The sequence below is a fragment of the Epinephelus moara genome, chromosome 3 (genome assembly GCF_006386435.1).
Source record: "Epinephelus moara isolate mb chromosome 3, YSFRI_EMoa_1.0, whole genome shotgun sequence".
NCBI lineage: Eukaryota > Metazoa > Chordata > Actinopteri > Perciformes > Serranidae > Epinephelus > Epinephelus moara.
This window is the reverse complement of record NC_065508.1, coordinates 2,861,812-2,889,428: the sequence shown is the minus strand read 5'-3', so window position 1 is coordinate 2,889,428 and position 27,617 is coordinate 2,861,812. Positions and strand designations below refer to the sequence as shown.

General features: G+C 41.7%; 1 protein-coding gene across 2 annotated transcripts in view; it reads right to left on the bottom strand.

Annotated features, from left to right (window-relative positions):
- Positions 1-23,768, bottom strand: part of LOC126387601 (neuronal tyrosine-phosphorylated phosphoinositide-3-kinase adapter 1) — a 38,332-nt gene extending 14,564 nt beyond the window's left edge. Inside the window, exons 1-3 of one of the 2 annotated variants that reach the window (XM_050040146.1) lie at positions 23,268-23,768; positions 22,386-22,579; positions 4,436-4,683 (exon numbers count right to left, since the gene is read on the bottom strand). In XM_050040146.1, the coding sequence (XP_049896103.1) occupies positions 4,436-4,623 (188 nt within the window). In that variant the 5' untranslated portion in view covers positions 4,624-4,683; positions 22,386-22,579; positions 23,268-23,768. The remainder of the gene's footprint in view (positions 1-4,435; positions 4,684-22,385; positions 22,580-23,267) is intronic. The other variant, XM_050040145.1, reaches the window with a different exon arrangement.
- Between the last annotated feature and the right edge of the window lie 3,849 nt (positions 23,769-27,617).

Here is a 27,617-nt window from a genome sequence, read left to right as displayed (position 1 = left end):
TATCGGATTATGCTGTTTACATGACCACTTGAATAATCAGGTAACTCCAGAAATCAGATAATGATCGGTTTATTAGTGTGCATGTAAACGCGCTCAATGTCTTCACCTCTAAATAGATGGCACTTTGAAATGCGGTGCTAAGGCTCAACGGGTCAATGGAGTGCCGGCTTAAGAGGAAAGACCTCTTGTATTTCGCATCATTTTCAGTTTTTTTCCTCTAAAATATTAACTGATTTATCACTGGTTAATGGGTGTTGAGCTATCAAAAGCAAAATTAACCAAAACTGACTTCCCTAGATGTACGTGAAATGTACATTTACATTTTTCTGGTGTTTTCCACCATTTATTTGCCTTTATCAACTGTATGGTCAATAATTCACAGATTCTCAAAAATCAATCTATTTATACATAATTTGATTTAGATTATAAATCACTTTGTAATAAACAAATATTTAATCATCTTTTCATTAGACTTTTATTCATCCCTCTTTGTCAAATTATCTCATTGAATATCAATTACTGAATTGCCTTAAAGGGATTTGTGGGACTTCTTAGTCCTCCATATATCTGCATACAGACTGGAAGTGCCAGGCGACACCCAGGCCAGTCCATTCAAACTGGTCTCATAATTCTGTGCAAGAATTAATAAAAGCTCAGCTGGCAGCGAGGTTTTCTTCCACCAGTCGTCACCACAGGGAATAGTCTGTCTGTCTGTCTGTATTAGCGCCATAAGAAACTCTATTTTTAAAACTCATATTGAAACTCACCTATTTACCATTCAGTATCTCCACAGCCGTCTCTGCTTTATAAATGTGATTTCTCTCCTGAGGGCCTCGAGATCTCAAACTGTCTACCAGTGCCCTTCATACTGCTTCCTTTGTCCCTCCTCCACCTCCTCTGCCTCTCTCACTTCCACCAGCTCTGCAGTCGTCGCCGGTCCTGCCTCCAGTCCGTTTGGTTTCCATCCTTTTCCTCCCTGTGTGGTTTCATCCCCTGACCCTGCCCTGTTCGTAATCATCACTGGTCATGTCCTGCTTCTCACCTCTGCTGCTCTGGCAAAGCTCAGCTCTGCTTTCATCGCTCATCATGTCCTGCTGTCCCACTTGCTGCCCTACACCTCCACTGGCTTGATGCTGCCATGACGTTGATCTCTGCTGCCAACACGAGGGCCTCCAATTACTGCTGTGAGTCAGAAAGCACTGGACGACGCTTCTAAACAAACTGAGCTGTTGTCTTTGATGTTCTCCCTCTCCTCTGCAAATGTGGTGAATTATAGGTGACTCACATTTGAACAGTACATCTCTCCTCTGTCCCTAAAACACACGCTCAGATACACGCAATCACTCACTCACGGACAAGCACGCACTTTTCAAAACAATACTGTCACGACCAAACAGGGGTTCAGAGTGTGATGTTGTTGACACCTGTTTTCTCCACTTTTGCAGAGTGCTTGAATTACTCTGTCATAATTGAATTTGTTGTGATGCTGTGGTGTCTTACAGCATGTCTGTGGAAAATGCAGTTTCAATAAATTAGATTTCATTTGACCCCAGAATCACATAAAAATGTTTGTATAAGATATTATTATTGTTATTATAATTATTATGCTTGTTATTATTATTGTTATGCCAATTATTATTTATTGTTATTATATTATTGACAAGACCAGCACTTAGTCTGTGTTGTGATTTATTATGATTGCATTTCACTTCTGCTGGACGGCATCCAAAGAGAAAAGCTGGACCTGATGCATCAGCAGCTAACTGTGCTGTAATGGTGGAGAAATTAGAGCCCCGAACACACACACACACACACACACACACACACACACTTACAAATGCACACACACACACACACACACACACACAGACAGACATACAAACCAGTACCGTGTTCAAAATCTCACTTAAATAAAAGTTAGTCCTGATTAATTATACAGTATTATTAGCAAAATATAGTTAAAGTATAAAACACAGAAGTAAAATGCCCCCATGAGTGTTTTATTATCATATATGACATTATTAGATTGTTCATACAGATGCAATGATGCGTAATTAGCATTTTACTGTTGTGTGACAGTTTAGTCAAGTGATTCCCAACCTGTGAGTCAGGCCACCTCCAAAGGGTCACAAGGTAAATAAATGTGAGAGGTCGTAACGCACTAAATGAGGAAAAACCTAAAAGTTCTTCTACATAAATTTATGTTGATTTTTCTTTTTCTTAAATTTCTCGTAATCTTTGCTTTTTTGTGAAGGATAGGATAAAGTTACCTTCTTGGGGTCTCAAACTTTTTAAAACACAAGTTACGGAGGAGTTGTGGGGAGGGTTAATGGTTCACCTTTGAAGGGGGTAATTTGAACCATGGGCATGGGGTTGCAAGAAAGATGAACAGGTTTATGATGTAATTTGTTTGTTTGCAATTATATGTATAGTTTTGCTGTCTCCACCGAACCACTTTTGAAATAAGTGTTTGTAGTGATACATTTAAGTGCCATCCGCTGGGATTTTTTTATGTCATGATACTTCTGTGAGTCGCTGTGCTTTTAAAATTCCAAATAAAAATCAAATCAAACTATTTTAAATGATTTATTATTTAAATGAAACCATGTCAGAAGTTTAGAGAGAAATTCTTTGGGCCACTTGGTGTAACTGCTAACAACTCTTAGGCACCTGAAACATGACAGAGGGCCAAACTAAACCTATTATTTTGTAAGGGGTCATAAGACAAATAGATTGAATACCAGTGGTTTAGATATTACAACCTGTTTTCAATCCAAGGGCATCAAATTGTCGTCTGAGGCTTTAGCGTGACAGAATACGGTGGGACAGAAGGGTGGTGGATGGGTCAAACAAATACAGGACTTTCACACAGGAGACCACTGTTTGTTCCTTGTGTGAGACGTTAAGTTTTTTTAAAAAACTATGTTACGATGTTAACGTCATGTGCCATACGTGTCATGTGACATGCATATCACAGTCTCGCCACCATCAGAGATCTCCGCCTTCTGATAGTCTGGGGACACTCCTTACTAAAGTGTGTTTAACACACCGGAGAAAACGGCCGGCAACAAAGCAACGCCTCTTGCATTTTTGAAAAGGACACGCCCTCCCGGAAATGTGCGCTCCCCCTTTTCTCGTCCGAGCTTGAAAATGGATGCCGAGAGATTTGACTCCGTTTTATCAAACGTGTGCTCAGTCCACAAGATTGTGGAAATGAAGGACTTACAGCGACTTTGTTTAAAACTTTTAACACAGTCGGACTATGTTTACGAGCACAAGAGTTCAGCGAGCCACCGAAGGACCGCCCTGCAGATTTACTATTGGTTCTGCAACGTAGGGAGTTTTTTTTAAACTCTGAAATTGTATCCGCCCATCTAAACACAAAATCAGGGAGAAAGACATCAGTCTTTAGTTAAGCAAAGTGTCTAAAGACTGACTTGTGAGTCTACATATCACGTGACATAGGTCGCATATATCACATCACAAATACGCTTATTTTAACCAAAACCATGATTTTTATTCTAAACCTAAGCAAGTAGTTTTGTTGCCTAAACGTGAATGATTTTTAGTGATAAAACCTTTTCTGTGATCACATAAGTTTAATTTTAAAAGACACTGTAGCATGTAACAAGTGGAAATGGACAAAGGAACTAACACTCTGGGGTTCTGTTCCAGGGGAGGAGCCGGGGATTGGACCGCCAATCTTGCAATTAGGGGACAACCAGCTCTACCTCTGAGTCACAGCCACCTCATGTAACTAGTAAATAGCTGTCAGATAAATGTAGCAGAGAAAAAAGGTACAATTTCCTCTCTTAAGTGGAGGAGAGTAAGGTGAAAAGTGGCATGACTTTGAAAAGAAAAGTTTGCAAGCTGAGCTTCTGTACTTATTCTATAAAAGCTCAAAACAGCCAAGGTTGTCTAATTTACTCTGTTGGAAAACTGTGCAAAACACCCTTTCTGTCCTCATCAGTACAACAACCAAACTAATTTCTATTTAATCTAGCGTCATGGGAAAACTGTTTTTTCAAAAAAAAAAGGGAAAAAATGGAAATGAATGTGGTCTTTCTAAAGCTTAAAGGTTAGAACCTCTGATTAAAATGTGTGTAAAGACAAAATAATCACATATATATTGAGACAAATTAGGCAACAGCTCTATTCAATTTTCTTTTTCATCTGTTTTTTTGCCCCCTGACATTTTAGCTGACATCATAGTAGTTTATTTCATTCACAGAACATATTAAGTTCATTATGAAGTTCTGCTATGCAAATTTGTCCAAGACTTTTCAGGCAAACCCCTGTGACTTCATGAACTGTGCTTGGAATTAAGATTTTGAAATTAAACTCATTCACGCTGGCTAAGAGGTTTATATCCCCACTGAACTGAACCCTAATGTAATCCCATATATGCAAAGCTCCTGAGAGCTCATCCTCTCACCTCTTTTTACTTCCCTCTTGGTCCCTCTGCCTCCAGTCCAAACGGCTCTTACGATACAGCAGGTTCATGTCGCTGCGGGGTCGCTCCTCCTCGCAGCCTATCACAGCGCAGTGCAGCCGCTTGCTTCGCCTCTCTATGTCACGCAGGAAATGCTCGACTGCCACATCCTGGGCAGAGCCAGAGCTCATGGTATAGAAGAAGACTCGGGAGAAGCGGACGTATGTCACAGGCAGTCTCCTCCAACTCACCTAAACGAGAAGAAACAAGGGCAATGTTTGAGCTCATTAATCATTTTAAAAAAACATGTTCAACAGCTTCCCAGCCTACTTGCAGCTGACAAGACTGACAGTGATTACTTTGAGAAGTGGCGACGCTCAATGAAACCCAAATAATCAAACCCAAATTACTGGCAGAACTTTAGGGGAGTCGAAGCTTATCATGCTCCCCGTGTCAGAGCAAACAATCCTGCCCATTACTCCAACTGGCAGCCTTCAAAGCAGAGACACAGTGATGCATGATGATGGAGGCTGCAGTTTTGTTTACCCCAACCTCTAGTGTATCACATGAAAACTATTTATACTTTCATTATCCAGTTATGAATATTTGAGTAAGCATGGTAACTCAGCTGCAGAGCGTCTCTGGCTGCAGGCCCTGGGATGGCCTAGCTAAGCCTGTCTGCTAGCCAGACAGTAATGTGGTTTGTCATATGTAGCGCATGCACAGCTTCCTACTCACGCTCACCCCATGAGAAGTCAGGCTTGTTGTGGGGCAGATATCTGAGGGCCCAACAGTGTTTGCACGTTGGAGAATGTGAGTGTGCAACGCAATTGGCTAAGAAAAGCGCATCTGTCAGCTGATGCATGTTTCCAGTGTTTTTCCATCATAAATAGCAACAGAGTTTGGATGTTTTTCTAGTGGTGACCAGTGTAGCTTTGTCATGGGTCCTTCTTGCATCAGTTTGTTGTGAGTTGAGCGGCACTGTTGGTGCACAAAGCTAAATCACATGCATTAAGCTAAGCTTCATATATTGTGTTTACAACACAGTGTTGGTAATGTTAATGGCTCATATTGTCAGGTGTCACAAATCAAAGAACAGTAAAAACATTATAAAACAAATGATGTTCTTGTCTTTTTAAAATCACTGTTGTGCATCCACAACATGTGAGAATAAACTGCATGTGAATCCACTTTAATGAGCTCTGACTTTCACTCTCACATTCTTTGACTAAAGATGCAAGCAGCATGAAAAGGGCAGAAAAAGAAATTCATGACATTTACACTTTCCAGCAGTGTAACAGCTCTACTATCTGCACATTTTCAGGACCACTTAAACCACAATTACCACCAACTGCACAACAATCTTACTGTTAGAACAATATCTCAACCATCTCTCACTATAAAGACAAAAAACTCCACAGTGGGAGCATCAGGCGCTGTCACCTGGTCCAGGCGGCATGTTGAGCTGTGTAGCTGTGTGTGATTCTTTTGTCACGGCCCAGTGTGTCATCCAGTGTGTCAGCGTGGCTACTGCTATTCTTGTACCCCACAGCCCTCACCACAACCTCGACCGCTCCTGCTGCCATGCTTGCTGACTCAATGTTAATTAGGTTAGGGAGCTGCGACTGTAGGTTGGGCTTTTGTTAACTGGAGCTTTGATTTGGGTTTCGAGGATCTGGCAGCTGAGCGGGCAGCCCTGCAATTGCTGCATTACATGTTGTGGGTTGGTGTGCAATTAGCCGAGCTAAAAGAGCCAGGAGACCTTCATCTTACATACAGGGAGGTTTGTCTGATCAAACTCTGCTGCAAACATCATTTTTACTGTCTTGACACAAACATGTAGTCACTCATATAAGCTGGCTGTGATCAATCCCTGGAGTCACTTTAAATCCTGAATAAATTCAGAGCATTTAGCAAGTTGTTTCAGGAGCATCTGTAGGGTCAGGAGTCGCTTGAATTCCTCTCATTAGAACCAGGAGGCAGATGGAGCCATGATTCATTTAGCTGGATCTGCATGCAACGCTGCAGACTACTCATTCATGCACATAAGCAAACAGATCACACACATACTCAAATCCGCCGTACATGCTAAACACACACGTGCATAGGGGGTGTGAAGCGGTAATTGCAAATGCTAAGCAGCTGATTTGAGTGTGGGTTAGTGATGAGAGTAGATCATTAAAATAACATTTTGGGTGTAAGAAAGAGCAAAGTTCTGAGTGTAAAATTGTTTAAGATTTCGCTTTGTATCTTCTGTCTAAAATCTTTTCATCTCTCACTGCCACTGAATTTAGCACTTCTGGAACGCTTTATGCTGCAGCCCTCTGCCCTCCAGCCTCCTCCTCAGCAAGTGGCCCTGTAGTGTTGCTGCACCTCACTGTGAGTGAGGCAGTAACGCTGCAGAGTGGAGGGACACAGCACAGCACTGGCCTTGACATAGGGGCAATATTTCTAACATATTTAAAATACATATTTAATCACTTTGGGGTATGTTATCCCTTTGTGATTTGCAGACATCTACAAAAAAATCAATTTGAAACAAGATGTTGCTACAAAAACTAACCTGCCTCCTTTTTTGATTGCAGAAAAAGCATTCACAAGATAAATTTGCCTTTGCAAAGCTGCCTGAATAGAAGCAATTAGATTAAAAGGGCAGATAGTACAGAACATCTTGTTTGTTATAGACATCATCTTGTTTCGTCTGCACACCCAATCCTCGAATGTTTGGGTTTGCATCCTTTTGAGGCTGAATTAAATATGCACAATTAAACTTTGTAACTCAGTATGTGACAGTTAGTAGAGTAAGTAGGAAAGAAATCAGAGGGATTATGTGTGTCTGTGTCTCATTTTATCAGTGGGATCTGTATTTTTAAAAACACAAGATACTGTACATACGCTTGACTTTATTTAGCTTCTCCCTAACACCACAGCCTTTTCTGCCCACCACGGTACAGCATCATAACTTAACCCCACAGTCACACTGTCCACCACAGTCTCCGCACTTCAGCCAGACACATTGCTGCAGTTCAGCCGGAGAAACAAACAGAGAGAGGACGAGAGGCAGTGAAGAAGCCGGAGTGAAACGTTCAGGAGAAGAATGAGCAGCGAGAGAGGAGGAGAGATGGAGGCAGCGGGAGAGAGACAGACGGGAGGGGGCACGACGAAAAATGGGGGAAGCCAATAAACAGAGAGTCACTGAGGGATCAACCGGGCCGAAGATAAATATGATTAGGCGGAAAACGGAAAAACTGGAGACAGGCTGATGGAAGGGAATATTAAGGAAGGGAACATGGGAGTGGAGGGAATAAGCAAATGGAGGCGAGGAAGAGAGGATAGAAAAACAGTGAAAGGCAGCCAGACTACAAGAATGGGGGAGGGAGGTGAAATCAAGCCTCTCACACTAGTCGCTGTGTGTGGTCTCCTAGCAACACTGTCAGCCATGCATCTCTTCCTTAGCCACTGAATATGCAACAAAGGAGGACGTCAGCCTCGTCATACGTGATGATCCCAGGGTTAAACTTCATTTGTACCTGGTCCCCCCAGTAACAACATATCTCATATATCTTAAAAGGAGATAGCATCTGTTACCAATAGCAACCATACAACCTTGCTGCTAACACTGATGACGTACTGAGCTACACACTGCACACTCTCTAGATCTTACAAAGGCTGCGATTTGAGTTCTATCCAAAATATACACTCACAATAACTTGACATGACTTTCTTTTTCAATGAATGCTTTAAAATGCTCTAAAGGTTTATTTGGAATATTTCCTTTGTCAGCTGAATCCCTCCTGCAGCCCTCCAGCTGCAACTCTGGATATGAGAGGCCAGTTATTAAAAATCAGGCATAGGTGTTAGTATAGTAGCATTTCATCACCTGTCACAGTGGTAAAGAGGGCCTTGGAGTGAAATACATATTAATGTGAGCTTGGAGAATAAAACACTAAGACTGGAGTACTAAAACAGGAGCTTTGTGAAATCACACCTTGTTCCTCTTAAGAAACTGGTCGTGTTCACTGATCTCTAAACACACGCTCACGTGTTTCTTTTCAAACACCAACTTCCACATGTGCTGGATGGTCTTCACAAAACAATGAGACAAATAATAAGCACATGATTCAGCTGGTAAAATGTTCCCAGCCCATTGTTTCTAATCTTCATTTTCCTTTATCAAACATACCTCCAGAGCAGAGGCTTATGTGACGTGATAGGATGCATCATTTCATCAGCGTTTAACGGTTGGCAAAGCAAAACCAGCTTTCACAAGATAAATATTGACCAGTGCCAGGAACCAAGGTCTGCAGAGGATTCATTTCCTTCCTTCTAATGAACATCTGGTTGGTTCTACTTTTTCACTTTCAAATGCACAACTCATTTGTTTCAAACTCTTAAAGGCACGTCTTCAGTGGTGACGGTGATTTTGGGTCATGGCAGCAGGGTCACGCTAATGATATCTGTCAACTGATGGCATTAATAACTAAGGCATAATAATTAAGTTTAGAAGATGCATAGAAGGAAACTGAAAACTAATGTTTGCAAACAATTTATGTGACTGAATTACATCTTTAAAGTAATGGTTTAGTATTTTGGGAACTGAACTTTCCTGCCAACCAGCAATATCTGGGGCTGAAAAATGAAGGCGACGCAGAAGTGCCAAAAACTGCAGTTCTTTGAATGGCCACCTGAGGCTGGCTCCGAAAGTCCATGTTAAAATTCCCAACTTCACAACAGAAATAAACATGTTTACAGCCTGGTACAAAAAAGCTGTTCAAGTCTGTAAAGCTAAGTTCCCCATTCATGACAATTGTATGGGGGGGGGGGTATTTATGTAACTTACCGGTTTAAATTTTATTAAGCTGGAGTAGGCACTTTTATTTTGGCATCACTGGGCAGAAATTCCATGATAAACTTTGGGCATATTGTAGTTTAAGTGGTCTGACAGAACACTAGACTTCTGCACGTCAGCTTGTTAGGCTTTAGAAAATCTAGCCCTCGACAGGAGACTTTGGCCAATCAAAGGCCATTTTCAGAGAGCAGCTGTCAATCATGTCAGTCACGGCTCCTGAGCTGCAGTCAAACTGCCAACTAGGCAGCGCTAATCAAATATGAATCAAGATTAAGTTACTGCATTGCCTATTTCTCTCCTCAAATATAATTATTTTTCAGAAAGTTTGTGACCCAGCCGCCATGTTGAAAGCTGATGAGCCAACACAGAGCACCGCCCACTGGCCAGACCTACTATTTCATTTTACAGCTAAACAGTACACTAAAATATGTTTCTGAAACCAACTAAGGTGAGAGACAGGGAATGCAGTAACAGAATCTTGATTCATATTTGAACAGCACTACCTAGTTTGAGAGTTTGACCGCACTTCAGCAGTGACTGACATGATTGACAGCTGGGTTAGAGACTGATTAGTTGTTTTCGTGATTCTTGCAAATGCCATTAGGAACACTTTAAGAAGACAGAGGTCAGATGATCTATCTCATATGCTGCTGTCAGGATATAGTGACCAAAAATGGTGCTTAAAAATATGACCTGCTGTATCTTTAAAGCATAATTACAGATGTGGCCGCTTTGAGTGACAGGCTGTCTCTTTTGTGTAACCTGTACAAAAACTGCAATGGTGAGGATGTGGTGTTGCAGGGCTTCATGTGCTGGACTATTATTTAGCCAGTTGCTGTAACTTAAGTCTCTGCCGGTTGCCCGGCAACCTCAACAGGACTATGTTTTTGTACAGATTAATCAAACAAGATATAACAGGTTAATTAGTGTTAATTGGTGAGCTTTCAGGGTGCTAGCGGGTGGATTTCCTTACCACGAGACAGAGGAAACCTGTTTCCAGTCTTTGTGCTGAGCTGGAGCTGACTCTAGCTTCACATGTATCCTACAGACACTAGAGTGATATCAGTTTTCTCATCTAACTCTCTGCGAGAAAGAGAATGAGCGTATCTAACAAAGTGTTTAACTATTCCTCTCTGACAAAGTGACAAAGACTACTTCATATTCCAAAAGTTAACTTTGTGCTGACAAAGTACAAACATGCTTGCAAAAATATTAATGGCCAGATGTCTCACACTTGCTGTTCGCAGAAGCTCAACTTGCAATGAGAGATACTGTCCTAAACATTTAATGAGTCAGATCATTTATGCTGTATCCCACCATTAACATGTAGCAGAACAGTTCTGATGTGGACAGGATATCCTTTAACAGACATGCTCATACATGTCATAACATCATCATCATTGTAGAGCAGAGTTCGCCTATTGTCAGTGATGGTAAGGTGTTATGATCCACACCAAGATGACAGTCGGCCATCCGTCAGTGCTGGGCTTTTGTTGAGCGTCTGTTGCCCAAGTTTCTGTGGTGTGTCCTGCACCATTGTCGGCCATTTTTTGTTTTGTTTTTTTTGTGCAAATTCAGCATGTTGAATCGGCAGCAGAGCCCTTCAGTGAGAGAAATCACTCTGATTGGCAGTTAAGGTCAGCGCACAAGACAAAAAACAGAGGCGTGAAAAGTTAAAAAAATGGCTAAAGTCAAGACGGCATGAGATTAAATCAGAGTTGTTGTTTCTTTAGCCATTGAGTTAGTAATTGTTTGTGTTATTGTTCGCTAGCGCACAGTAAAAATCATTTGTTCTTTCAACACTGGTTGTGTGCTAACTGGCTAACTAGTGTCTTGAATCCGTCCTATCAGTTTTCCAGTTTCACATTTTTGAATGACAAATACAGACGACCACTGCCTGCAAGTATGAAGAGATATTACCTCTCATGTCGATGCAGACTGTACATGCCAGTTGGCTGTTGGCTGTAGTCTTTGCAGTGTGTTCAAGTGCAAGTTTTTGGCTGAGACACAAGGATGTAAGGCAATGCAACAGTCGGCCAGTAGTTCTTTGATGTGTGTCTGTGTGTCAAAGAAGTGCCTGTCGGTTGTGCGATAAATGATCATTGACCTTAGCTCAACTTAATAAAACATACCTTTTGCACTTTATTCCTCTCAAAAAGAAGCTAAACGGTTTAAAAGGGGTTCTGTCAGGCTGCAGGATGTTGCAATCCTCTGACAGGCGTACTGTACGTGCAGACTGACAGCCTTTAAACCAAAATCTTTGGAAAGCTCGGGCTCTGCCAGGTCAACCTGCAGGACAGAAATTCTTTCAAGCAACATCCATTGTTTTGTGGGCTTTTAAAAACTAGTTAAGACAAAAAACAAAATCAACCTAACCATTATTTTAAAAAACAAAACAGTCGCGTGAGGTAAAAACCTGCTCGAAAATCCAAGCAACCTGGCACATGCTACTAGTAGCATTCTGTTTGTACTTGTTACAATGGCAGCCCTTCTTTCTTTCTTGTTTCTTGTTTTCCTCACTATCGCCTGCTCTGTTCCACTCCTCCAATCTCCTAAAAAATGTTCATACACTGGATATTCTGATGTACTCAGCAGGCTCAAAGGCGTTGTGTGAATTTAAAATATGGAGAAAAAAACCTGGGAGCACATTGAGCCTAATTAATATGTATTTTGAAGTGTGTCTGTGGTGAGAAAGAAAATGAGATTATTCAAATAATTTCCTCACTAAACCAGAAGTCACTATATTCACCCTTGGGTTATGTGGAGCTCCTTGCTGCTATAGAGCATCGCCTCAACTTCTCTTCTTTTCTTCCTGTTGTGTGCTGAATGCTCTACAATATTGCATTGTGCAGTGAAATGCCTGTGGCTGATGAGAATGGACAGGAGGAGGAGGAGGAGGAGGAAGATGTAGAGGCTGATGTATCACTCCAGGCCAGGGATGGAAGGCACATGAGAGGCGTAGAGGAATTTTGCAGAATGTTTTTCTCTTGACCTCTTTTCTGATGTTTTGGATATGAAATAAAAAATAAATAACCTCAGTATTTTATAAGTGTGGTCACGTGGTATGAATCGTTATGTCATTCTTTCTGGGGTCAAATACCCAAATACACTTAATGAAATATACATGCACAAGACACTTCGCACTCCTTAGCGTTGTACAACCTGAATGACCACTAAATTTTTCATTGACTGCGACCAAAAATACCCTACAAAAAAGCTTTCCCTGTTCCCCCTTGCCCTGTGCTACCAGGACACAGCCTTGAGCCACAACAAACTTGCGGAGATTGTCTCAGCTATGCACCTTTCCTGCCAACAAATGAATCCATTATTGTCAGCGTGTGCGGGGAAGTAAACATCTGTACAGTGTACAATCATGAAACCTTCAAAAAGTGAAGAGCTGTGGTTTAAGTAAATAAAGAAATCTCGAATAATGCAACACTCATTAACTCTCTGGTCAAAGAGAGACGGCCAGTGAATGACCTAACGATCCCTGTTTCCCACCTCAGCTTGCCCTTGCCTTCATCGTCTTCTGCTAGAATCTGCAGTAACCAAGGTGACCCAGTGCACTTAGCATACATGAACACTTAGTGGCTGACAGATCCACAAGCCCTGATACAACACTGGAGATGTTTCATTTAGTCTATGTTGTTTACTTCCTCTGTTGCATGCGTATAGGTTATAAAATGTTGTAGAAATGCCACATCAAATCACAGAAAAAAGAAGCACCATGTGGAGAGAGAGGCACGATGAAATCAGAGGACAGCCATGCGTTGGGATGCTCAGAATGCGTGCAGCATGAGCGCTGTCACTAGACGTGGCGTGACGAAAGAGTGCAAAATCACCATGTTCGCATTTTTCTGCAGGGTTCCCTCACGATAATCTGTTTTTCTGAGACGTTATTCAGCACTGTACATGAATAAACTCTCATGTCCATCACACTACAAAAAAATTCGAGAGAGAGAGAGATCACATCATATACAAAGAGAAAGTCTCTATTTTGTTTGCTCTTTGTATTTGGCTGCTGAAACCCAGACTGTGAGGTATAGCGCTGCAGGGAAAAGAGTGAGAACTGAAAAACCCCTCTGTGCTCGTGCCCGTGCACGAGGGGAAGAGCTCCACTCTGCAGCTGCACACGCTTGACTGAGCCAGCATCCCTCTCTAACCAAGATCTGACTTATTTTAGATGTGGATTACCCAGCAATATTGCCTGGCTCCTTAGTTTTAAGTCTTTTTTGTTTTTTTGGATATTTATTAGAAAATCCTGATCATTAAAAAAACAACTGTGATGATTTAAGTGATGGTGCATGTTTGACACTAAATCTTTCCACAGTACATGATGTTCTTATCTCTTATATGGAAGTGAGAAATGTCTTGTCTGCTCTGACCGTGTTCGACACAGACTGTGGACGACAAGATGATCTCTCCGAGTCAAATCAAACCCGCTTGAACCAAAGCTGAACCTATTCTGTGATCCGGAGCAGCCAGACTTCGCTACATGTTGCTCGCTGACTACTGATTCAAATTTCACACTTTTGATTTGATTCACCTATAAAAAAAAATAAAAGAAGCTTAAAACATCATAGCCCTGATCGCTTCAGGCTGTCCCTGCCCCAACAAGACAAACCTCATAAACTATTCAGCAACAATTAAGCAAAGCCCACTCGCCCAAAGCAAAACAGGGATCAGCTGAACATCACTGTAAACTAGACATACGATTTGCCTCCCAGCAGCTTGCAGTGGGCTTGACTCATATCGTTAGAGAGCTGGTACAGTACATTTTAAATTGCTTTAGAAAGCTTCTTTTTCAGTGCAAAATTTAGTGAGAGGCTGAAAAATGAAAAATTGACATAGACACACGGGTAATTCCTATGTAAAAAATCAAATCAAGTAAATAAATCAAACCAAACTATATCTGTCATCTAGATATTCTACTAAACCTGCTGGTGCACTTGCTGAGCTGCCTTTCTTCTGACTGAAAGATGGAGCAGCAGCAGCAGCAGCGTTGGTGTGATTAGCAAAGCCAGGTATAGGCCACAAGTGGTCTTCCAACATTTGAATCATCCTACTCCTTGTGCTCAAAATTCCCCTGATAAGCGAGTCATAGCGTAGGTTGCACAGGATAAGCACACACACACACATGCCCACACGCAGCTCTCCCACTCATTCATCTCATTACATACAAATCATGTCTCTTATGGCCCGATTGTTTGCACCCCACAGTGTACACCAGCATGAAAGGAACTCAGGGGAAGAGATTGTGTGAGGATATTTGGATGCACTGTTTGAGAAAATAAACAGCAGTGCTCCCAGAAGTTTTTCATAGGGGTGGGCAGATGGGGCACTGAAAATCTTGGTGTGAAACACCAAAATCAAAAGCCATAACTGACTTTCTGGGAGGGAATTTTATTATGCAGTTGATATGTAGCTTCAAACTATGTCAATATGTAGAGTTAAGGAATTGCATACTGATATACACTGGTCTCTTATTTCACGGTTAGTATTACTAATTATCTGACATTTAGAGTTTTACAACAATCGTGCTTTTATGTGTGATTCGTGTTCTTCAAATAGGTTATTGTCCTTTTCCTTAAAAAGACAAATATACAGCTTTAATTTGAGGGGGTAAATTAATTTAAAGGACTAAAACATTTACTGGGAACAAGCCTTTCTAAGTTTAGGGGAGACTTGTTTTCCTGTTTTCATTCGGATATTTTGAGTTGAGTTCAGGGGACTTTTTAGTTGTTCTCTTGCTTAAATTAAGCTTACGTGTAGTGTTATTTAGCACCCTGTCTGCTACGCCAAAATGGTTGGTACTAGTGGATGCCTTAGGTTGTCTAGTATCAGAATGGCCATGCTAGTTTGTCCCTTGCCAAAATGTATCCGAAACTTGGAGCCTTATTTAGCCCCCTTCCTGAACAGCTATGCCAACATGGTTGGTACTAATGGATGCCTCAGGTTGTCTGGTTTTACGAGATACCACTATCTTCACCCTAGCTTAATACAGGAGCACACCATGGCCTCTTAAAGACAATAATGTCAGCCTCCAATTATTTTCCCAAGAAGGCCAGTGGGTGGGCCGGCTACTGTATCGGGGGGCAAGACTGTATGCGAGCTGTACATTTCCTGTGAAAATGGAAGTGTATTTTGAAAACACACAATGCATGTAAAAAGGTTGACATGGTGTCCCAGAACATCAACAACCAATGCGTGCACGTCATATGTCGACGTGGAAAGTCCATGACCAAGCGTTGATATGACAAGGCTGGAGTGAGAATGTGTTGGAGTGACAAAGCTGATCGCTGGTCGCTTTGAAGTGTTATTTTTTTATATATGTGCATAAAATCACATCAGGCACTTTTCAAGAGTTGTTGAAAATCAGTAAGTAAGACATGTCTAAGAGCATTATGAGGGTCTGTGTTGCAAACTGAAAAGCAAGAGAAGTGGTAGAAATGTACAGGTTCGTTGGCCTTACAGGTGTGATTGGCAGGTTTTCAGCTCAGGGTCTCACTTGAGCAATTCCTGTTCCTGTCATTCCTGCTGTTCACTGCACTGACAGTGATGAAATGAAAAGGCACTAACTGGGGCAAATGGCAGGTGATGGCAGATTACGCACTGCAGGGTGTCTGATACAGGCAGTGTTTTCTTATATGTTGCACTCCCCAGAATAGCAGATATCGCTGACTTTAACAGGATGATTATGAGCAGCTTTGGTAGAGACTTGCTTTGGCCCAAGTGGCTTGCATCCAGGAATGAGAGCGTAACACTTGTACAGTCTCACCTTCGCTATAATGGCTGCAACTGTGTGATTGTATTTGATGCACTGATGTTCTCGGCACATTGCTCTGAAGCAACATTGCTGATTGGCCAGTAATTGCGTAGAAAAATGGCCGTTTGCAAACGAATCAGTCAGAATTTCCACTTAATTTACTCACTGCTAAACGTATTACAGGGCTAATAATAAAAATGTCATTAAAGGAGCAGTGTGTAGGGTATAGTGGTATCTAGCGGTAAGGACTGCAGATTGCAACTACCTGAAACTTCTCCCCTGTGCAAAGTGTGAACTCCCTGTTAGGATTCTTTCAGTGTTCACGGTTCAGGAAGTTTTTACCAGGAGCCAAATTATCCTCAGTGGTCTCTTCCTCTCCAAAACAAACAGATCACGTGGTTAAAACATGTAAAAACACTAAATAAAGCAGTTTAACATAACAAATCTGTGTATCGTCAACCCTGTTCCGCTTGTCGTAAACGGGCTGCTAGCTTAGCACCTGCTATATAATGTGTGTTTGCCTCTTTTCTCTTATAAGTTAAAATCTAGACATTCAGAAGGTTTTTACTGGAAGCAGAATTATCTGCAGAGGTCTCCTCCTCGCCAAAACAAATGGACCCTGTGATTTAAACCAGTAAAACACTGAATAAAGCAGTTTCATGTTAAAAAACACTGTTTTTCTGATGCTGTTCGGCGTGTTCGAGGGGCTGCTAACTATGATGGCTGATGTGAAAATGTGAATGGCTCCTCTAGAGCCAGTATTTGGTTTGTCCATTTTGGGCTTCTGTAGAAATATGGTGGTGGAACTGACTCCATGGACGAGGACCCGCTCCCTATGTAGATATAAACGATACTTATATTCAGGTGATTATACACTAAAGAAAACATGCTTATTATATTATATTCAATTTCTGCCAATATATCCCCCTAAATCCTACACACTGGACATTTAAAAAAAATGCTGAGTAAAACTTGGGTAGATGGGACTGTAGAAGGGACGCTTTATAGATAAAAGACTTTAGTATCACCCTTTCTAAATCTCTAGCATCTTTTTATCAAAAACAAAAATGAGTTGCGGCTCCTCTTGCTGCCACCTTACCAATCAGCTGGGATTCTTTTGAGAACAAATGAAGATTGCTCTGACATTTACAACACATACTGAAGTCATCCTGGATTCAGATTTGCATTTCTGGAGTCACTGTGTACACTCACCTATTTCACACACGCTTGCTGAACCCTGAGTTTTTTTGCTGGTGACCTTTACGAATGTCACAGACAATGAATTGCCGCTGTGAGATGCTCCCACAACCATTTCTGCTCCACATCAGTTTCAGACCCATGTCTGCGGTGATATGTTAGGACAACAATGCTTGTGGAACATCATATACATTTCGCTGTTTGCAACACACAGCTGCCAGAAAAATAACATGTTACTGCCTCCTAATGATTTAGTGAACATTAGCCAAGGTCTTCTGGAGGTCTTTGGCATAAATGCAGCACATTAATGAGAATAGGGACATTAACACAAGACTCTAAACCACTTTGGACCATTTGTGCATGCTGAAACATGTATAATTCAAAATCAAGCTACAATGCGTTCTGCATATCTTGCCAATTACTGCTCTCACATAATGACGCTGAAATGACTTTGCTAAGGGGGTCTTGATAAAATAAAATAAAAAAGATAAATGGCACACAAACATATGTAAACATATTTGCTTTCTGTCCCAAATACTTGCATGTTTATCCGTGTGGAAGACACAGCATAGGTACAGATAAATAGGTGGTGATTAACATGGCTTGAGAATGGGACCTCTGTGCCAACGAGAGAGGAGTAACAGTTGGCTCCGAACTTTATTTATTTTGCATGGTACCATGCGAATGGCTTTGAAAGGTTTAATGAGAAGAAAACGGAGGGGAAATGAACAAAGATGAGTTGCCTCAAGGAAATCATTACCACACATCATTACTCTTGACTACACACTGCAATGAAGACTGGATGCTGTGTGATGCTTACAATTCAGAAAGAAAGCATTTAACGGGAGTGTTTATTTAAATTTTTTACTGGTTAATTTTGATATGTACATCCTGCAGTCGAACAAGGGACACGCATGTATGACCTTTAAAAGGGTGGAGCACACAGCGGGCCAACAACATGACTGCAGAGGGAGCTCCCAAATAAAGCTCCAAGAGGTCAGTGGGTGCAGGGGATGTCTGTCAGTTTAAAATTTTGCCATGATTTTTTTCCTCTTGAATCCAGTGCATCACATAAACAAACAGAAAGCTATCAGACAAAAAAAGACAACAATTTCCAACAGAGAGCGGGCAGTTTGGAGAGGAGGAGTTGAGAGCAGGAGACACAACTGAAAAGGTCTAATGGGATTCAGTGCTGTCTTTTTTCCCTCTCTCTACTGGACAGCCCATGAGTAAAGAGTCAGAGGAGACAGAAGACAAAGGAGGATGGCATCTAACAATGTCCAAGACAGGACTTGTACCTTGGACATCGCTGGTAAATGGCATGCCCTTTAGTCAAGGAGCCACCAGAGAGCACCTTTACACCTTAAGACCTATTTATAATGCAACACTGTGACTGACTCCGGTGCATGAAAAAGTTGTTTTGATCTACAAGAATGGGTTTAAAGGAATACCTAACCTGCAAAATGACCATTTGTTTTTTAATTACTCACTGTGTGTTACCTTGAATTCATAAGCATGCCTCTGAGGTGAACGTAGAATCCAAGATTCTTCATGAATTAAAATCACTGGGGACCATGTTTAACAGTAAAACTATTAAAACACTCTTTTGCAAATTCTCACACAACTCATGCAGTAAAGTCCAAGTCTCATTTACCCAGTCTTTTGCTAAGTAATTCCAAAACAAATGTAACAATATAAAACACTTCCACCTCCCTGAGTGTGCCTGAACACACAAATGTACACATGTGCTCAGGTATGCTACTTGGCCATGCATGAGACTTTTTGTACTGGCATGTATTTAATCATATTGTGTTGGCAAAAGTGCATGTGTTTCGACAGAACTGCGCGAGTTGTGTGAGAGTTTCTGTAGGGATTTTTTGATACAGTTTTGCTGTTGTTTAACACGGCCCCTGTTTACTTCACTTCATGAAGAATGTTCGCCTGTTTTTGACTCTCCGTTCATAGTGAAGGCACGTGAGAAAAACCAAGATTTCTTCACAAGTTTACGATAACACGCAGTGAGTAAACAGTCATTTTGTGGATGAAGTATTGCTTTAATGTTGATGGGAATTGATTCAACAATTTTTGTTGATATAAATACAATACAAAGGGTAGTTTAGGGGTTTAAATCAATGTGACCAACATTAGTAACAGTTTAAGACTTAAAGGGCCATTTCACCAGTTCCCACCATTTCTCAGTCTGTGAAAACAACTCAATGATGTCGTCTTTTTAAGAAGCTTTTGTGAAGTCTAAGAAAGTAGCTCTGATGATGTCATGCTGATATCATCAGCATTACCTAAGCATTGCCTTGGACATTACACATTCCTAACATACAGCCTGTGTTACAAACTGGGGCATGAAGTTAACCAAGAGTGGAGTGTCTTAACAAAGAGACGCTACTGAGGTGCATTATGGGAAGTGTAGGATCCAGCATTACAAGTGACTAAAAGTCAGGACGTCGCTCCTGTTTCAGTTTTGACCGGTCTCCGACAGTATGTTGTGCAAGTGCAGTAAAAATGACTCCACTTTTGAATGCAATATTCTCTGCTCTTTGAAACACAGTCTTCAGTTTTGCTAACTCCCTTTGTATACAAGGAAATTTCACAAGATAAAACACCCCTTAAAGATGTCTCTTGCTTTATCTATAGATTAACAAGCCTGCTGATTCAAAATAAAAACTATCATGGCACTCAACCAACGCCTCCATAATATAAACAATTCCAAGATACTAGCCAGCGTCTACACACATGATGAGGAATAATACAAACTTTACTCAAAGTCTCATCTTGACAGTTTCCCATCATCTCTGAGCAGACACAGATGTAAACAGACATTTGTATTACTAGGTAGTATTACTATTTAAAAGAGGGTGCACTGGCCACAGGGCTGCAGCTCATGATTATTTTCATTACTGATGAATCAAACAATTAATATATTATTTGATGGATTGTTTGATCTATTAGATCTCAAGAAATGCAGAACTCAAAGTGATCTCTTTAAATGCCTTGTTTTGTCCGTGCAAAGGTCCAACAACCAAAGTTACTCAGTTTACTTTCATATATGACAAAGAGAAGCAGCAAATCATCCTCCCATCTGAGAATCTGGAACAAGAGAATGTGCAGCATTGTTTTACTATTGTTGTTTAAAAATGACTGAAACAATTATTCCATTATCAAAATTATCAGATTATTTTTCTGTCAATGAACAAATCAATTAATTGACTAATCCTTTCAGCCCCACTGGGCTATTCAATCACTTTTACTAGAGTGTTATTTACTCAGCATGAAAGTACAGGGGAAGTGAAGCAGAGTGATGGGAGAGAAAACTGATTCAATCCAAAACCACTAGGGGCAAATTTTAACTGCCTCAGAGCTGAACACTCATCTCTTCTACTCACAGTACACAAAGTGAAGACTATTCAGACCAAATCACCAGAAATTTCTCCATTGTGATGATCACTGAAAACTGCATAAACACAAAGCCAGAAAACACAGCTTAATTTTTCAGCCGATTGCAGTCACTCACATTGCTCACGTGCTGCAGTGGAAACTGTCTTCCTCCGTCATTTCTGGTGCCATCTCCCTCAAACAGAGCTGAGAGAATCAAGATGGTGAAACCACAGATGGAAGAAGCACCTGCTCTCCCCTTAAACAAACAACAATGCACACTTAAGCCAGCGAAACATGTCTACAGCGGTACTGATTTTGAAACACCTGCACGACTGACCAGTAGTAGCCATTTCTATTACTTTTACCAACCTATTGACCTGCTGCCGCTCAAACTCTAGGGAAACAATCTGTTTGGGTGCTCCAGGAAACCCAAAGCAACAAAAAAAAATCCATTAGTGCTCATCCAGACAGAGGTATCCACTCGACTAGAGAAATGGGCTTAAAATGTCAGCATCTGCCACGTCTGTCGCACATCCATCAGTCCCTCGCTCCATGTCTTCCCTCCCCATCAGTCCTCCTCTCTGACCCTGTGTGGGCCTTTCCTCGCCCTCTCTGGGTCCAGTATATTTGTGTATTCAATCTTCCAAACTGAATTGCTCATCCTTTTTGGAATCAGACATGATGTGCACTGCCAGTCAGAGAAACTGAATCATCCAGTTTATGGAGAGAAGCTCAAATGTAGTCAGGATCCTTTCTGCTTTATTGAAAACACTGGTCACTTATTATTCTTTCCGTAAATACATCATGAGCTCTGCCTGATTCCCTAACTCTGCTCTGTGGTTGTTTTTATGTTTATATGTTAAAAGCTACAATCTGATTTATCAGGATAAACCCTCAAGGACTAAAGGGTTTCAATGAAACATATTCAATTTGTTTCCACACTAGCTAAGCTGCCTTTATCCCAGTTTCATCCCATTCCTGGACTGAATTTAGGATCACCTGGTGAGCAAAGACAGTGGTCGACAGGTTGTGCGAGCTCCGGTTTTCTTTCTGCATTCAAGACACACTGCACAGTATGTGTGGCTCACAGTATGGACTCAATGACCCCCAACGTCATAGCTGCTCTAAACCACCCCTGCTCCCCTCTATTCGCACTAAGGCGTGCTTTAACCAAACAGCATACGGGACAGCCACATATTTATATGTATCTGTAGCCTGTGTGAGACTTAAAGTCAAAATGAAGGATTTTCTGTTGTATTCAGCTCCAAGGTCAAGCTATACTGACTGGTGATGAGTTACATTCTATATTTCATTCCAGGTTCAGGCAGATAGAGGAGTATCAAACATGCTGGTGCATCATCCCGAAAGAAAAAACATCATAATATCTTTACATTAGCAGCACTGTCTGTGATATGCAGTAGGATTTGCAGCTTTGTGATATGTGCACCCAATAAAGTCTCATATTTGCTCTGGAGCATGCAGGCTCCTTACTGACATGCTGACTTCAAAATAAAATGTCAGTTCAATATAGATATAGATAACATTTCAAGCCTTTGATTCATTGGAGGAGAGATTAAAGCCAGTCAGGTAGATAAATAACGTTTTCATCTCAGCAGCCGAATAAAAACTGTTTATTGATATTTCTTTAAGCATGTGGTGGGTGGTGAAGATCAGCCTCCCAGTGAGTGATGTTCGTTCTGAGTGGCTGTCACGCCCGGAAAAAAACGGGGGGAAAAACACTGTTGACTAACCTTAATTTCACGTTCAATTCACAACCCCTCGACCCCTTTCTCGTTCAGGATCTAAGGTGGGATCCTGCGGCAGTTTATCGGACACCATCTGATGCTTTTTTCCTTTAAAACCCACATGTGATGATCCAGGCTCCCCTCATCCAGACGCCTGCCTCTCCCGCACCTCAAAGACGCGCCAACACATCCTCACCTGGCTGCGCACAAACACACACATCACCAGTGTATCCACAATCAGAGTAACTACCGCCCATTCACACACACACACACACACACACACACACACACACACACACACACACACACACACACACACAGACACACGCACCACACAACCCTGCTATATTATCCGTAAACATGCAGATGTTTCCCATCATGGCCTCGCAGAACGAGGCTCCTAACACTGACACTGATGTGGTGTGGGCATTTGATTAATAACGCCGCGCTCCGGCATCACCAGTCAGCTGATGGAGGCTTGTTTTTTGGTGAAATATTTATAAGGTCTTGTCACGACTGAACTTAAACGCGGGCTGTGGGGTTGCTCTGCGCGGCGGCTCTTGCCATATCTTCCCGTCTCTTTTGTGTTTGGGGCTAAAATACAGGCCTTATATTCCCCGTCATGGGCTGTGAGGCTTCAAGGTTGAATAATTTGGCTTGTGAACACGCAGCGGCTCACTGTCAACCTTGTATTTCCTCATATTTACGCGTAAAATGCCATCGGGGCCCGTACGTCTCCTCCGCAATACAGCATCATATTCTCTGCTGCTAATTAGGCAGACAGTGCATTTGGACTATGACAGCTGGCTATATAGGCTAGATGATGTAAGCAACTGATGCGGTGATTTATGGAGCAAAACATAATATGAACGAAGGTGCGATGCCTACCTTAGTAACTGGGTAGCCTATGGCTGGCGCAGAGGCAGACTATGCCGATATCCAGTTGCCCAGGCTCGTAAAAATCAGACAACAACAACACCACGCCGGTTGTTGATGACACAGCTGTCTTGGTAGACGGGAGGGGAGGAAAAAAATCCTTCCCCAGATGTGTCAATTGACGTGGAGATGAAAAATCAGTTATTCAGACGCATATCACCGGACTGACGCCTTTTCTTGACGTGAAAGGTCTTCCATTTTTATGATAAACAGCGCACTGTACTACCGAGGCTCGGTGTAGCCTGGCCGGTGTGAGATCTGATTGAAAACCATGATGCAATTCAATGCGACGTTACAAAATGTTCCTCTGCAAACAGTCAGGTAAAACGCCATCCTTATTGTGCGCGTCAAAAAAGCCTCCAGCGCGACCTCCGCAACAGAAACATGCTCTCAGTTTCAGGCATGAACAGAAAAAAAAAACGTCAAAACAAAAATGCGCAGATGATCAGCGCGCTGTGCTGGTTCAAGCGCTGGGCATCCTCACTGTGTATTTGCATCCATATTAATATTCATACAGTACTTCCTGAGAGCAGACCAGTGGTTGTTTATAGAAAAAAAAAGCATCCGAGGTCTTTGAGTCCAACTGCGACGGCAGGCTGTTATCTGCTGCCTGTTATCAGCAGACCGAAATGAAATTTCCCTTCACGACACATATTTAGCAGAAGGATTCAGCTGCAGACTCAATAAATATCCGGATGGATTCTTGATAAAGTAGCGGGCGATTTTTCCAATAATAAACCTCGACTTTATTATCATGGTACACAAAAACAAAGCAAAACTGTCATATGGGAATAGGAGCGTTGTAGTGATGTAATGGGAGATAAAACACTATTAAGTATAAAATAAGCTCGTCATAAACCCACAGACATAAAGTAGGCTAAGCCGTCACAGGAATATTGGTGTGACATTTTGTTTGGACTCTATTTAGATAAGCAGTCATTTCAATTAAAGCCAGAGGGAGAAATAAAATCAGATCTGAATGAGAACATTGTGCAAACCCAAGATCTGTTAAAGAAAACACCCTCTTAATCCTGCATTTTATTCTATTTTAATCACTATTCTTTTTTGAGGTTAGGGAAATTGTATGTATAAATGTGGTGTTTTTGGGGGGAAGGTGTCACATGACCAGCTAGCCAACACATGGCCTGTGTGAGGCTGACACGCCCCCTAAAGTCTAAGGGAGACTGTAAAGGTGAGGACAAAAACTTTAAGTTTTAAAGGTCCAGTGTGAAAGATTTAGGTGGAGATATAGGCGGTAATAGAATACAAAATAATAAGTATGTTTTCTTTAGTGTATTATCACCTGAAAATAAGCATCATGTCTTGTTACCTTCAAATGAGCTGTTTATATCTGCATAGGGAGCTGGTCCCTGTCCACCATGTTGCACTGCAATGTATCTATGGTAGCCCTGAATGGACAAACTAGACGCATGCTCTAGATAGGGCCATATGCGTTTTCACATTCCGTACTTAGCAGCCCTTCTGCAACAAGCAGTGCCAAAAAACACAGTTCCTTTTTACATGAAACTGCTCTATTAAGTGTTTTTACTGGTTTAAATCACCTGGGCGGTAAGGTGAGCACACAGTAAGTTATCAGAGAAAAAAGGTGAGCACACATAGGAACGTGCTGGGCTAGCCGAACGACATCGTAGACAAGCTGATTTGTAACATGAAACTGCCTCATTTAATGGGAGAGGAGGAGACCTCTGTGGATAATTCAGCTCAAGGTAAAAACCTCCTGAACAATGAACAATGAAGGAACTCTAACTAGGAGAAGTTTCAGCTGGTTGCAATCCGTGAACCTCAGCGCTAGATGCCACTAACTCTTGACTCCTTTAACAACCGAATAAAAGATTAGGAGTGGTCCCTCTAATCATGTAGGCTATCAGCTATCAGTCGAATCTTTGGACTGTCACTGCCATAATTAAAGCTGTGCAGCAATGTGCAGGGGTCAAAGTATGTCTGCGAGGGGTCATCTCAACTAGCCAGTGAGAAAGAAAATCCACACTTAAATATTTCAGTGATAAATTCAATTGTCTTCAGACAATGGTCAAAGCCATTTACAGCTGATAACTGAATATCTTTGCAGTGGTGGAAGAAGTACGCAGATATTTTACTGAAGTAAAAGCAGCAACACCACAGTGTAGAAATGCTCTTACAGGTTCAAGATTTTACTTTGGTAAAATTACAAAAGCACTCGCATCAAAATATATTTTAAGTACCAAAAGTATAAGTAGGTTACTTATTCTGCAGAATGGGCCATTTCAGAATAGTCTTTATTATATTACTGAATTAGGGCGGCACGGTGATGCAGTGGTTAGCACTGTCGCCTCACAGCAAGAGGGTTCCTGGTTCGATCCCGGGTGTGGGAGCCCTTCTGTGCAGAGTTTGCATGTTCTCCCTGTGTCAGCGTGGGTTTCCTCCAGGTGCTCCAGCTTCCTCCCACAGTCCAAAGACATGCAGGTTAATTGGTGACTCTAAATTGTCCGTAGGTGTGAATGTGAGTGTGAATGGTTGTCTGTCTCTATGTGTCAGCCCTGCGATAGTCTGGTGATCTGTCCAGGGTGCACCCTGCCTCTCGCCCAGTGTCAGCTGGGATAGGCTCTTGATTGAAATCCCCCTTACCGTGCTGTTCGTTTTGTTAACACTTTCATTGGTTCACAGAGTTTGGTGACATCACATAACTCCCAGCAAAGCTTCACCTAACTTCAACCTGAATGAGGTCTAATCAGCCAGGACAATTGAAAAACACCTGTGGGCAGCAGTGGCGCCCCCAGAATTTTTCATAGGGGTGGGCAGATGGGGCCACTGAAAATCTCGGGGTGCACACCAAAACTAAAAGCCATAACTGAATTTCAGGAATTCTATAATGTTGTTGTAGTATACATAAAGGTTAGTTGAAAACTATGTCAATATGATAAAAAAAAAATTGCACAGTGATATACTCTGGATTCTTCCTTTACAGTTAAAGGCACTGTGTAACAATTTCAGTTGTTCTTTGAGACAAACACATTTTGCAGTCAAAAGTGTGTCCTAGCACATGTGTATTTACCTCCATCAGCGTATCTAAGTATTGTCGTAAGCTCCGAAGTTCCCATTTACATATACATTGCGACCGGTGTCTCATCGTGTACGTGCGCCATCTTGAAAATACAGGTACGTACAGGGACATACTTGAGAAATACGGAATCGCCATTCGCGTTTTCACTTGTTGGTTTCCGGTTTCCGCCTGCAGGTAGAGTGACGAAAAACAGCAGCAAGCAGGCTAGTCACAAGTGCCAGTGCATTTGAAAAAAAGGCAAAAAGGCAATGTGACCGGCGATTTCAAAAAATGAGGGTCAACATTTTGGTAGCCTTTCCCAGGTGGAGAGAGCTGCTGAAGGAGAATCACAGCTAACAGCGGCTAACAGCTGTTAGCGACCAGCGCCGCTAACAGCTGTTAGCGACGCAGTGTTGCAAGGAGAGGGATGAGGTGTGTGAGGTTGAGCCACTTGTCAGTTGTCAAAAGACAACACGTGATTGGTTTGTTTCGATTTACACCCGCCCCAACAGTCCTACATCGTAAACACAGCCAGCATGGTGAGGAGGGGGTTTGTCAACTTGCGTTGCGTGTGTCTGTGTAGCAGTCTGAATGAATACTCCATGAAGTATCGGATGATGTGGTTTCATCAATGTTATCATAGCTTTTTGGTACACAGCAGCTACCGTTGTTGCAATACGCGTTTGAAACAGTGAGCTGCTAGAGTGCGCTATCCGTTTCAATGCAATATACGATCTCAACACCAGATGGGAGAAATTCCTACACAGTGCCCGTTTAATGTTACTTATTATCTGATGTGCCGATGTCAAAAATGTACTAGTACCAGTACTTTTAACATTGAGTTCCACACAAACCCTGTAATATTTATCTGCATGTTTTACGAGATTCAAAGAGGGTGGTTGTCCTTTTCTTTAAAGGCATATTATGCAAGATTTTCCTAGAAACCAATGTCTAGACTCCCTCCCAGTCATCACTTATGACTCACTGGTGGTTTGCTGCTACATTAATGCTCTGAATGTTGCATAAAGACACTTAAACAAATGCTTCTTTAAGTTCCCTATAAGCCCCGTCAGTGAGCATGTGCTGCTGTTTTCTCACTTTGTTTTACATTGAAAGCTCCTTTGGTATCAGAGTGCAGAATCTCTTCGCTTTGAGAAAGACTTGTATTATGAAACACCTGCAGGAAGTGTTGAGTTTCACTAACAGTAGCTTAACAAAGGGGAGGGCACGTAGAACTGATACAAATGCTTCAGTGAGCAAGA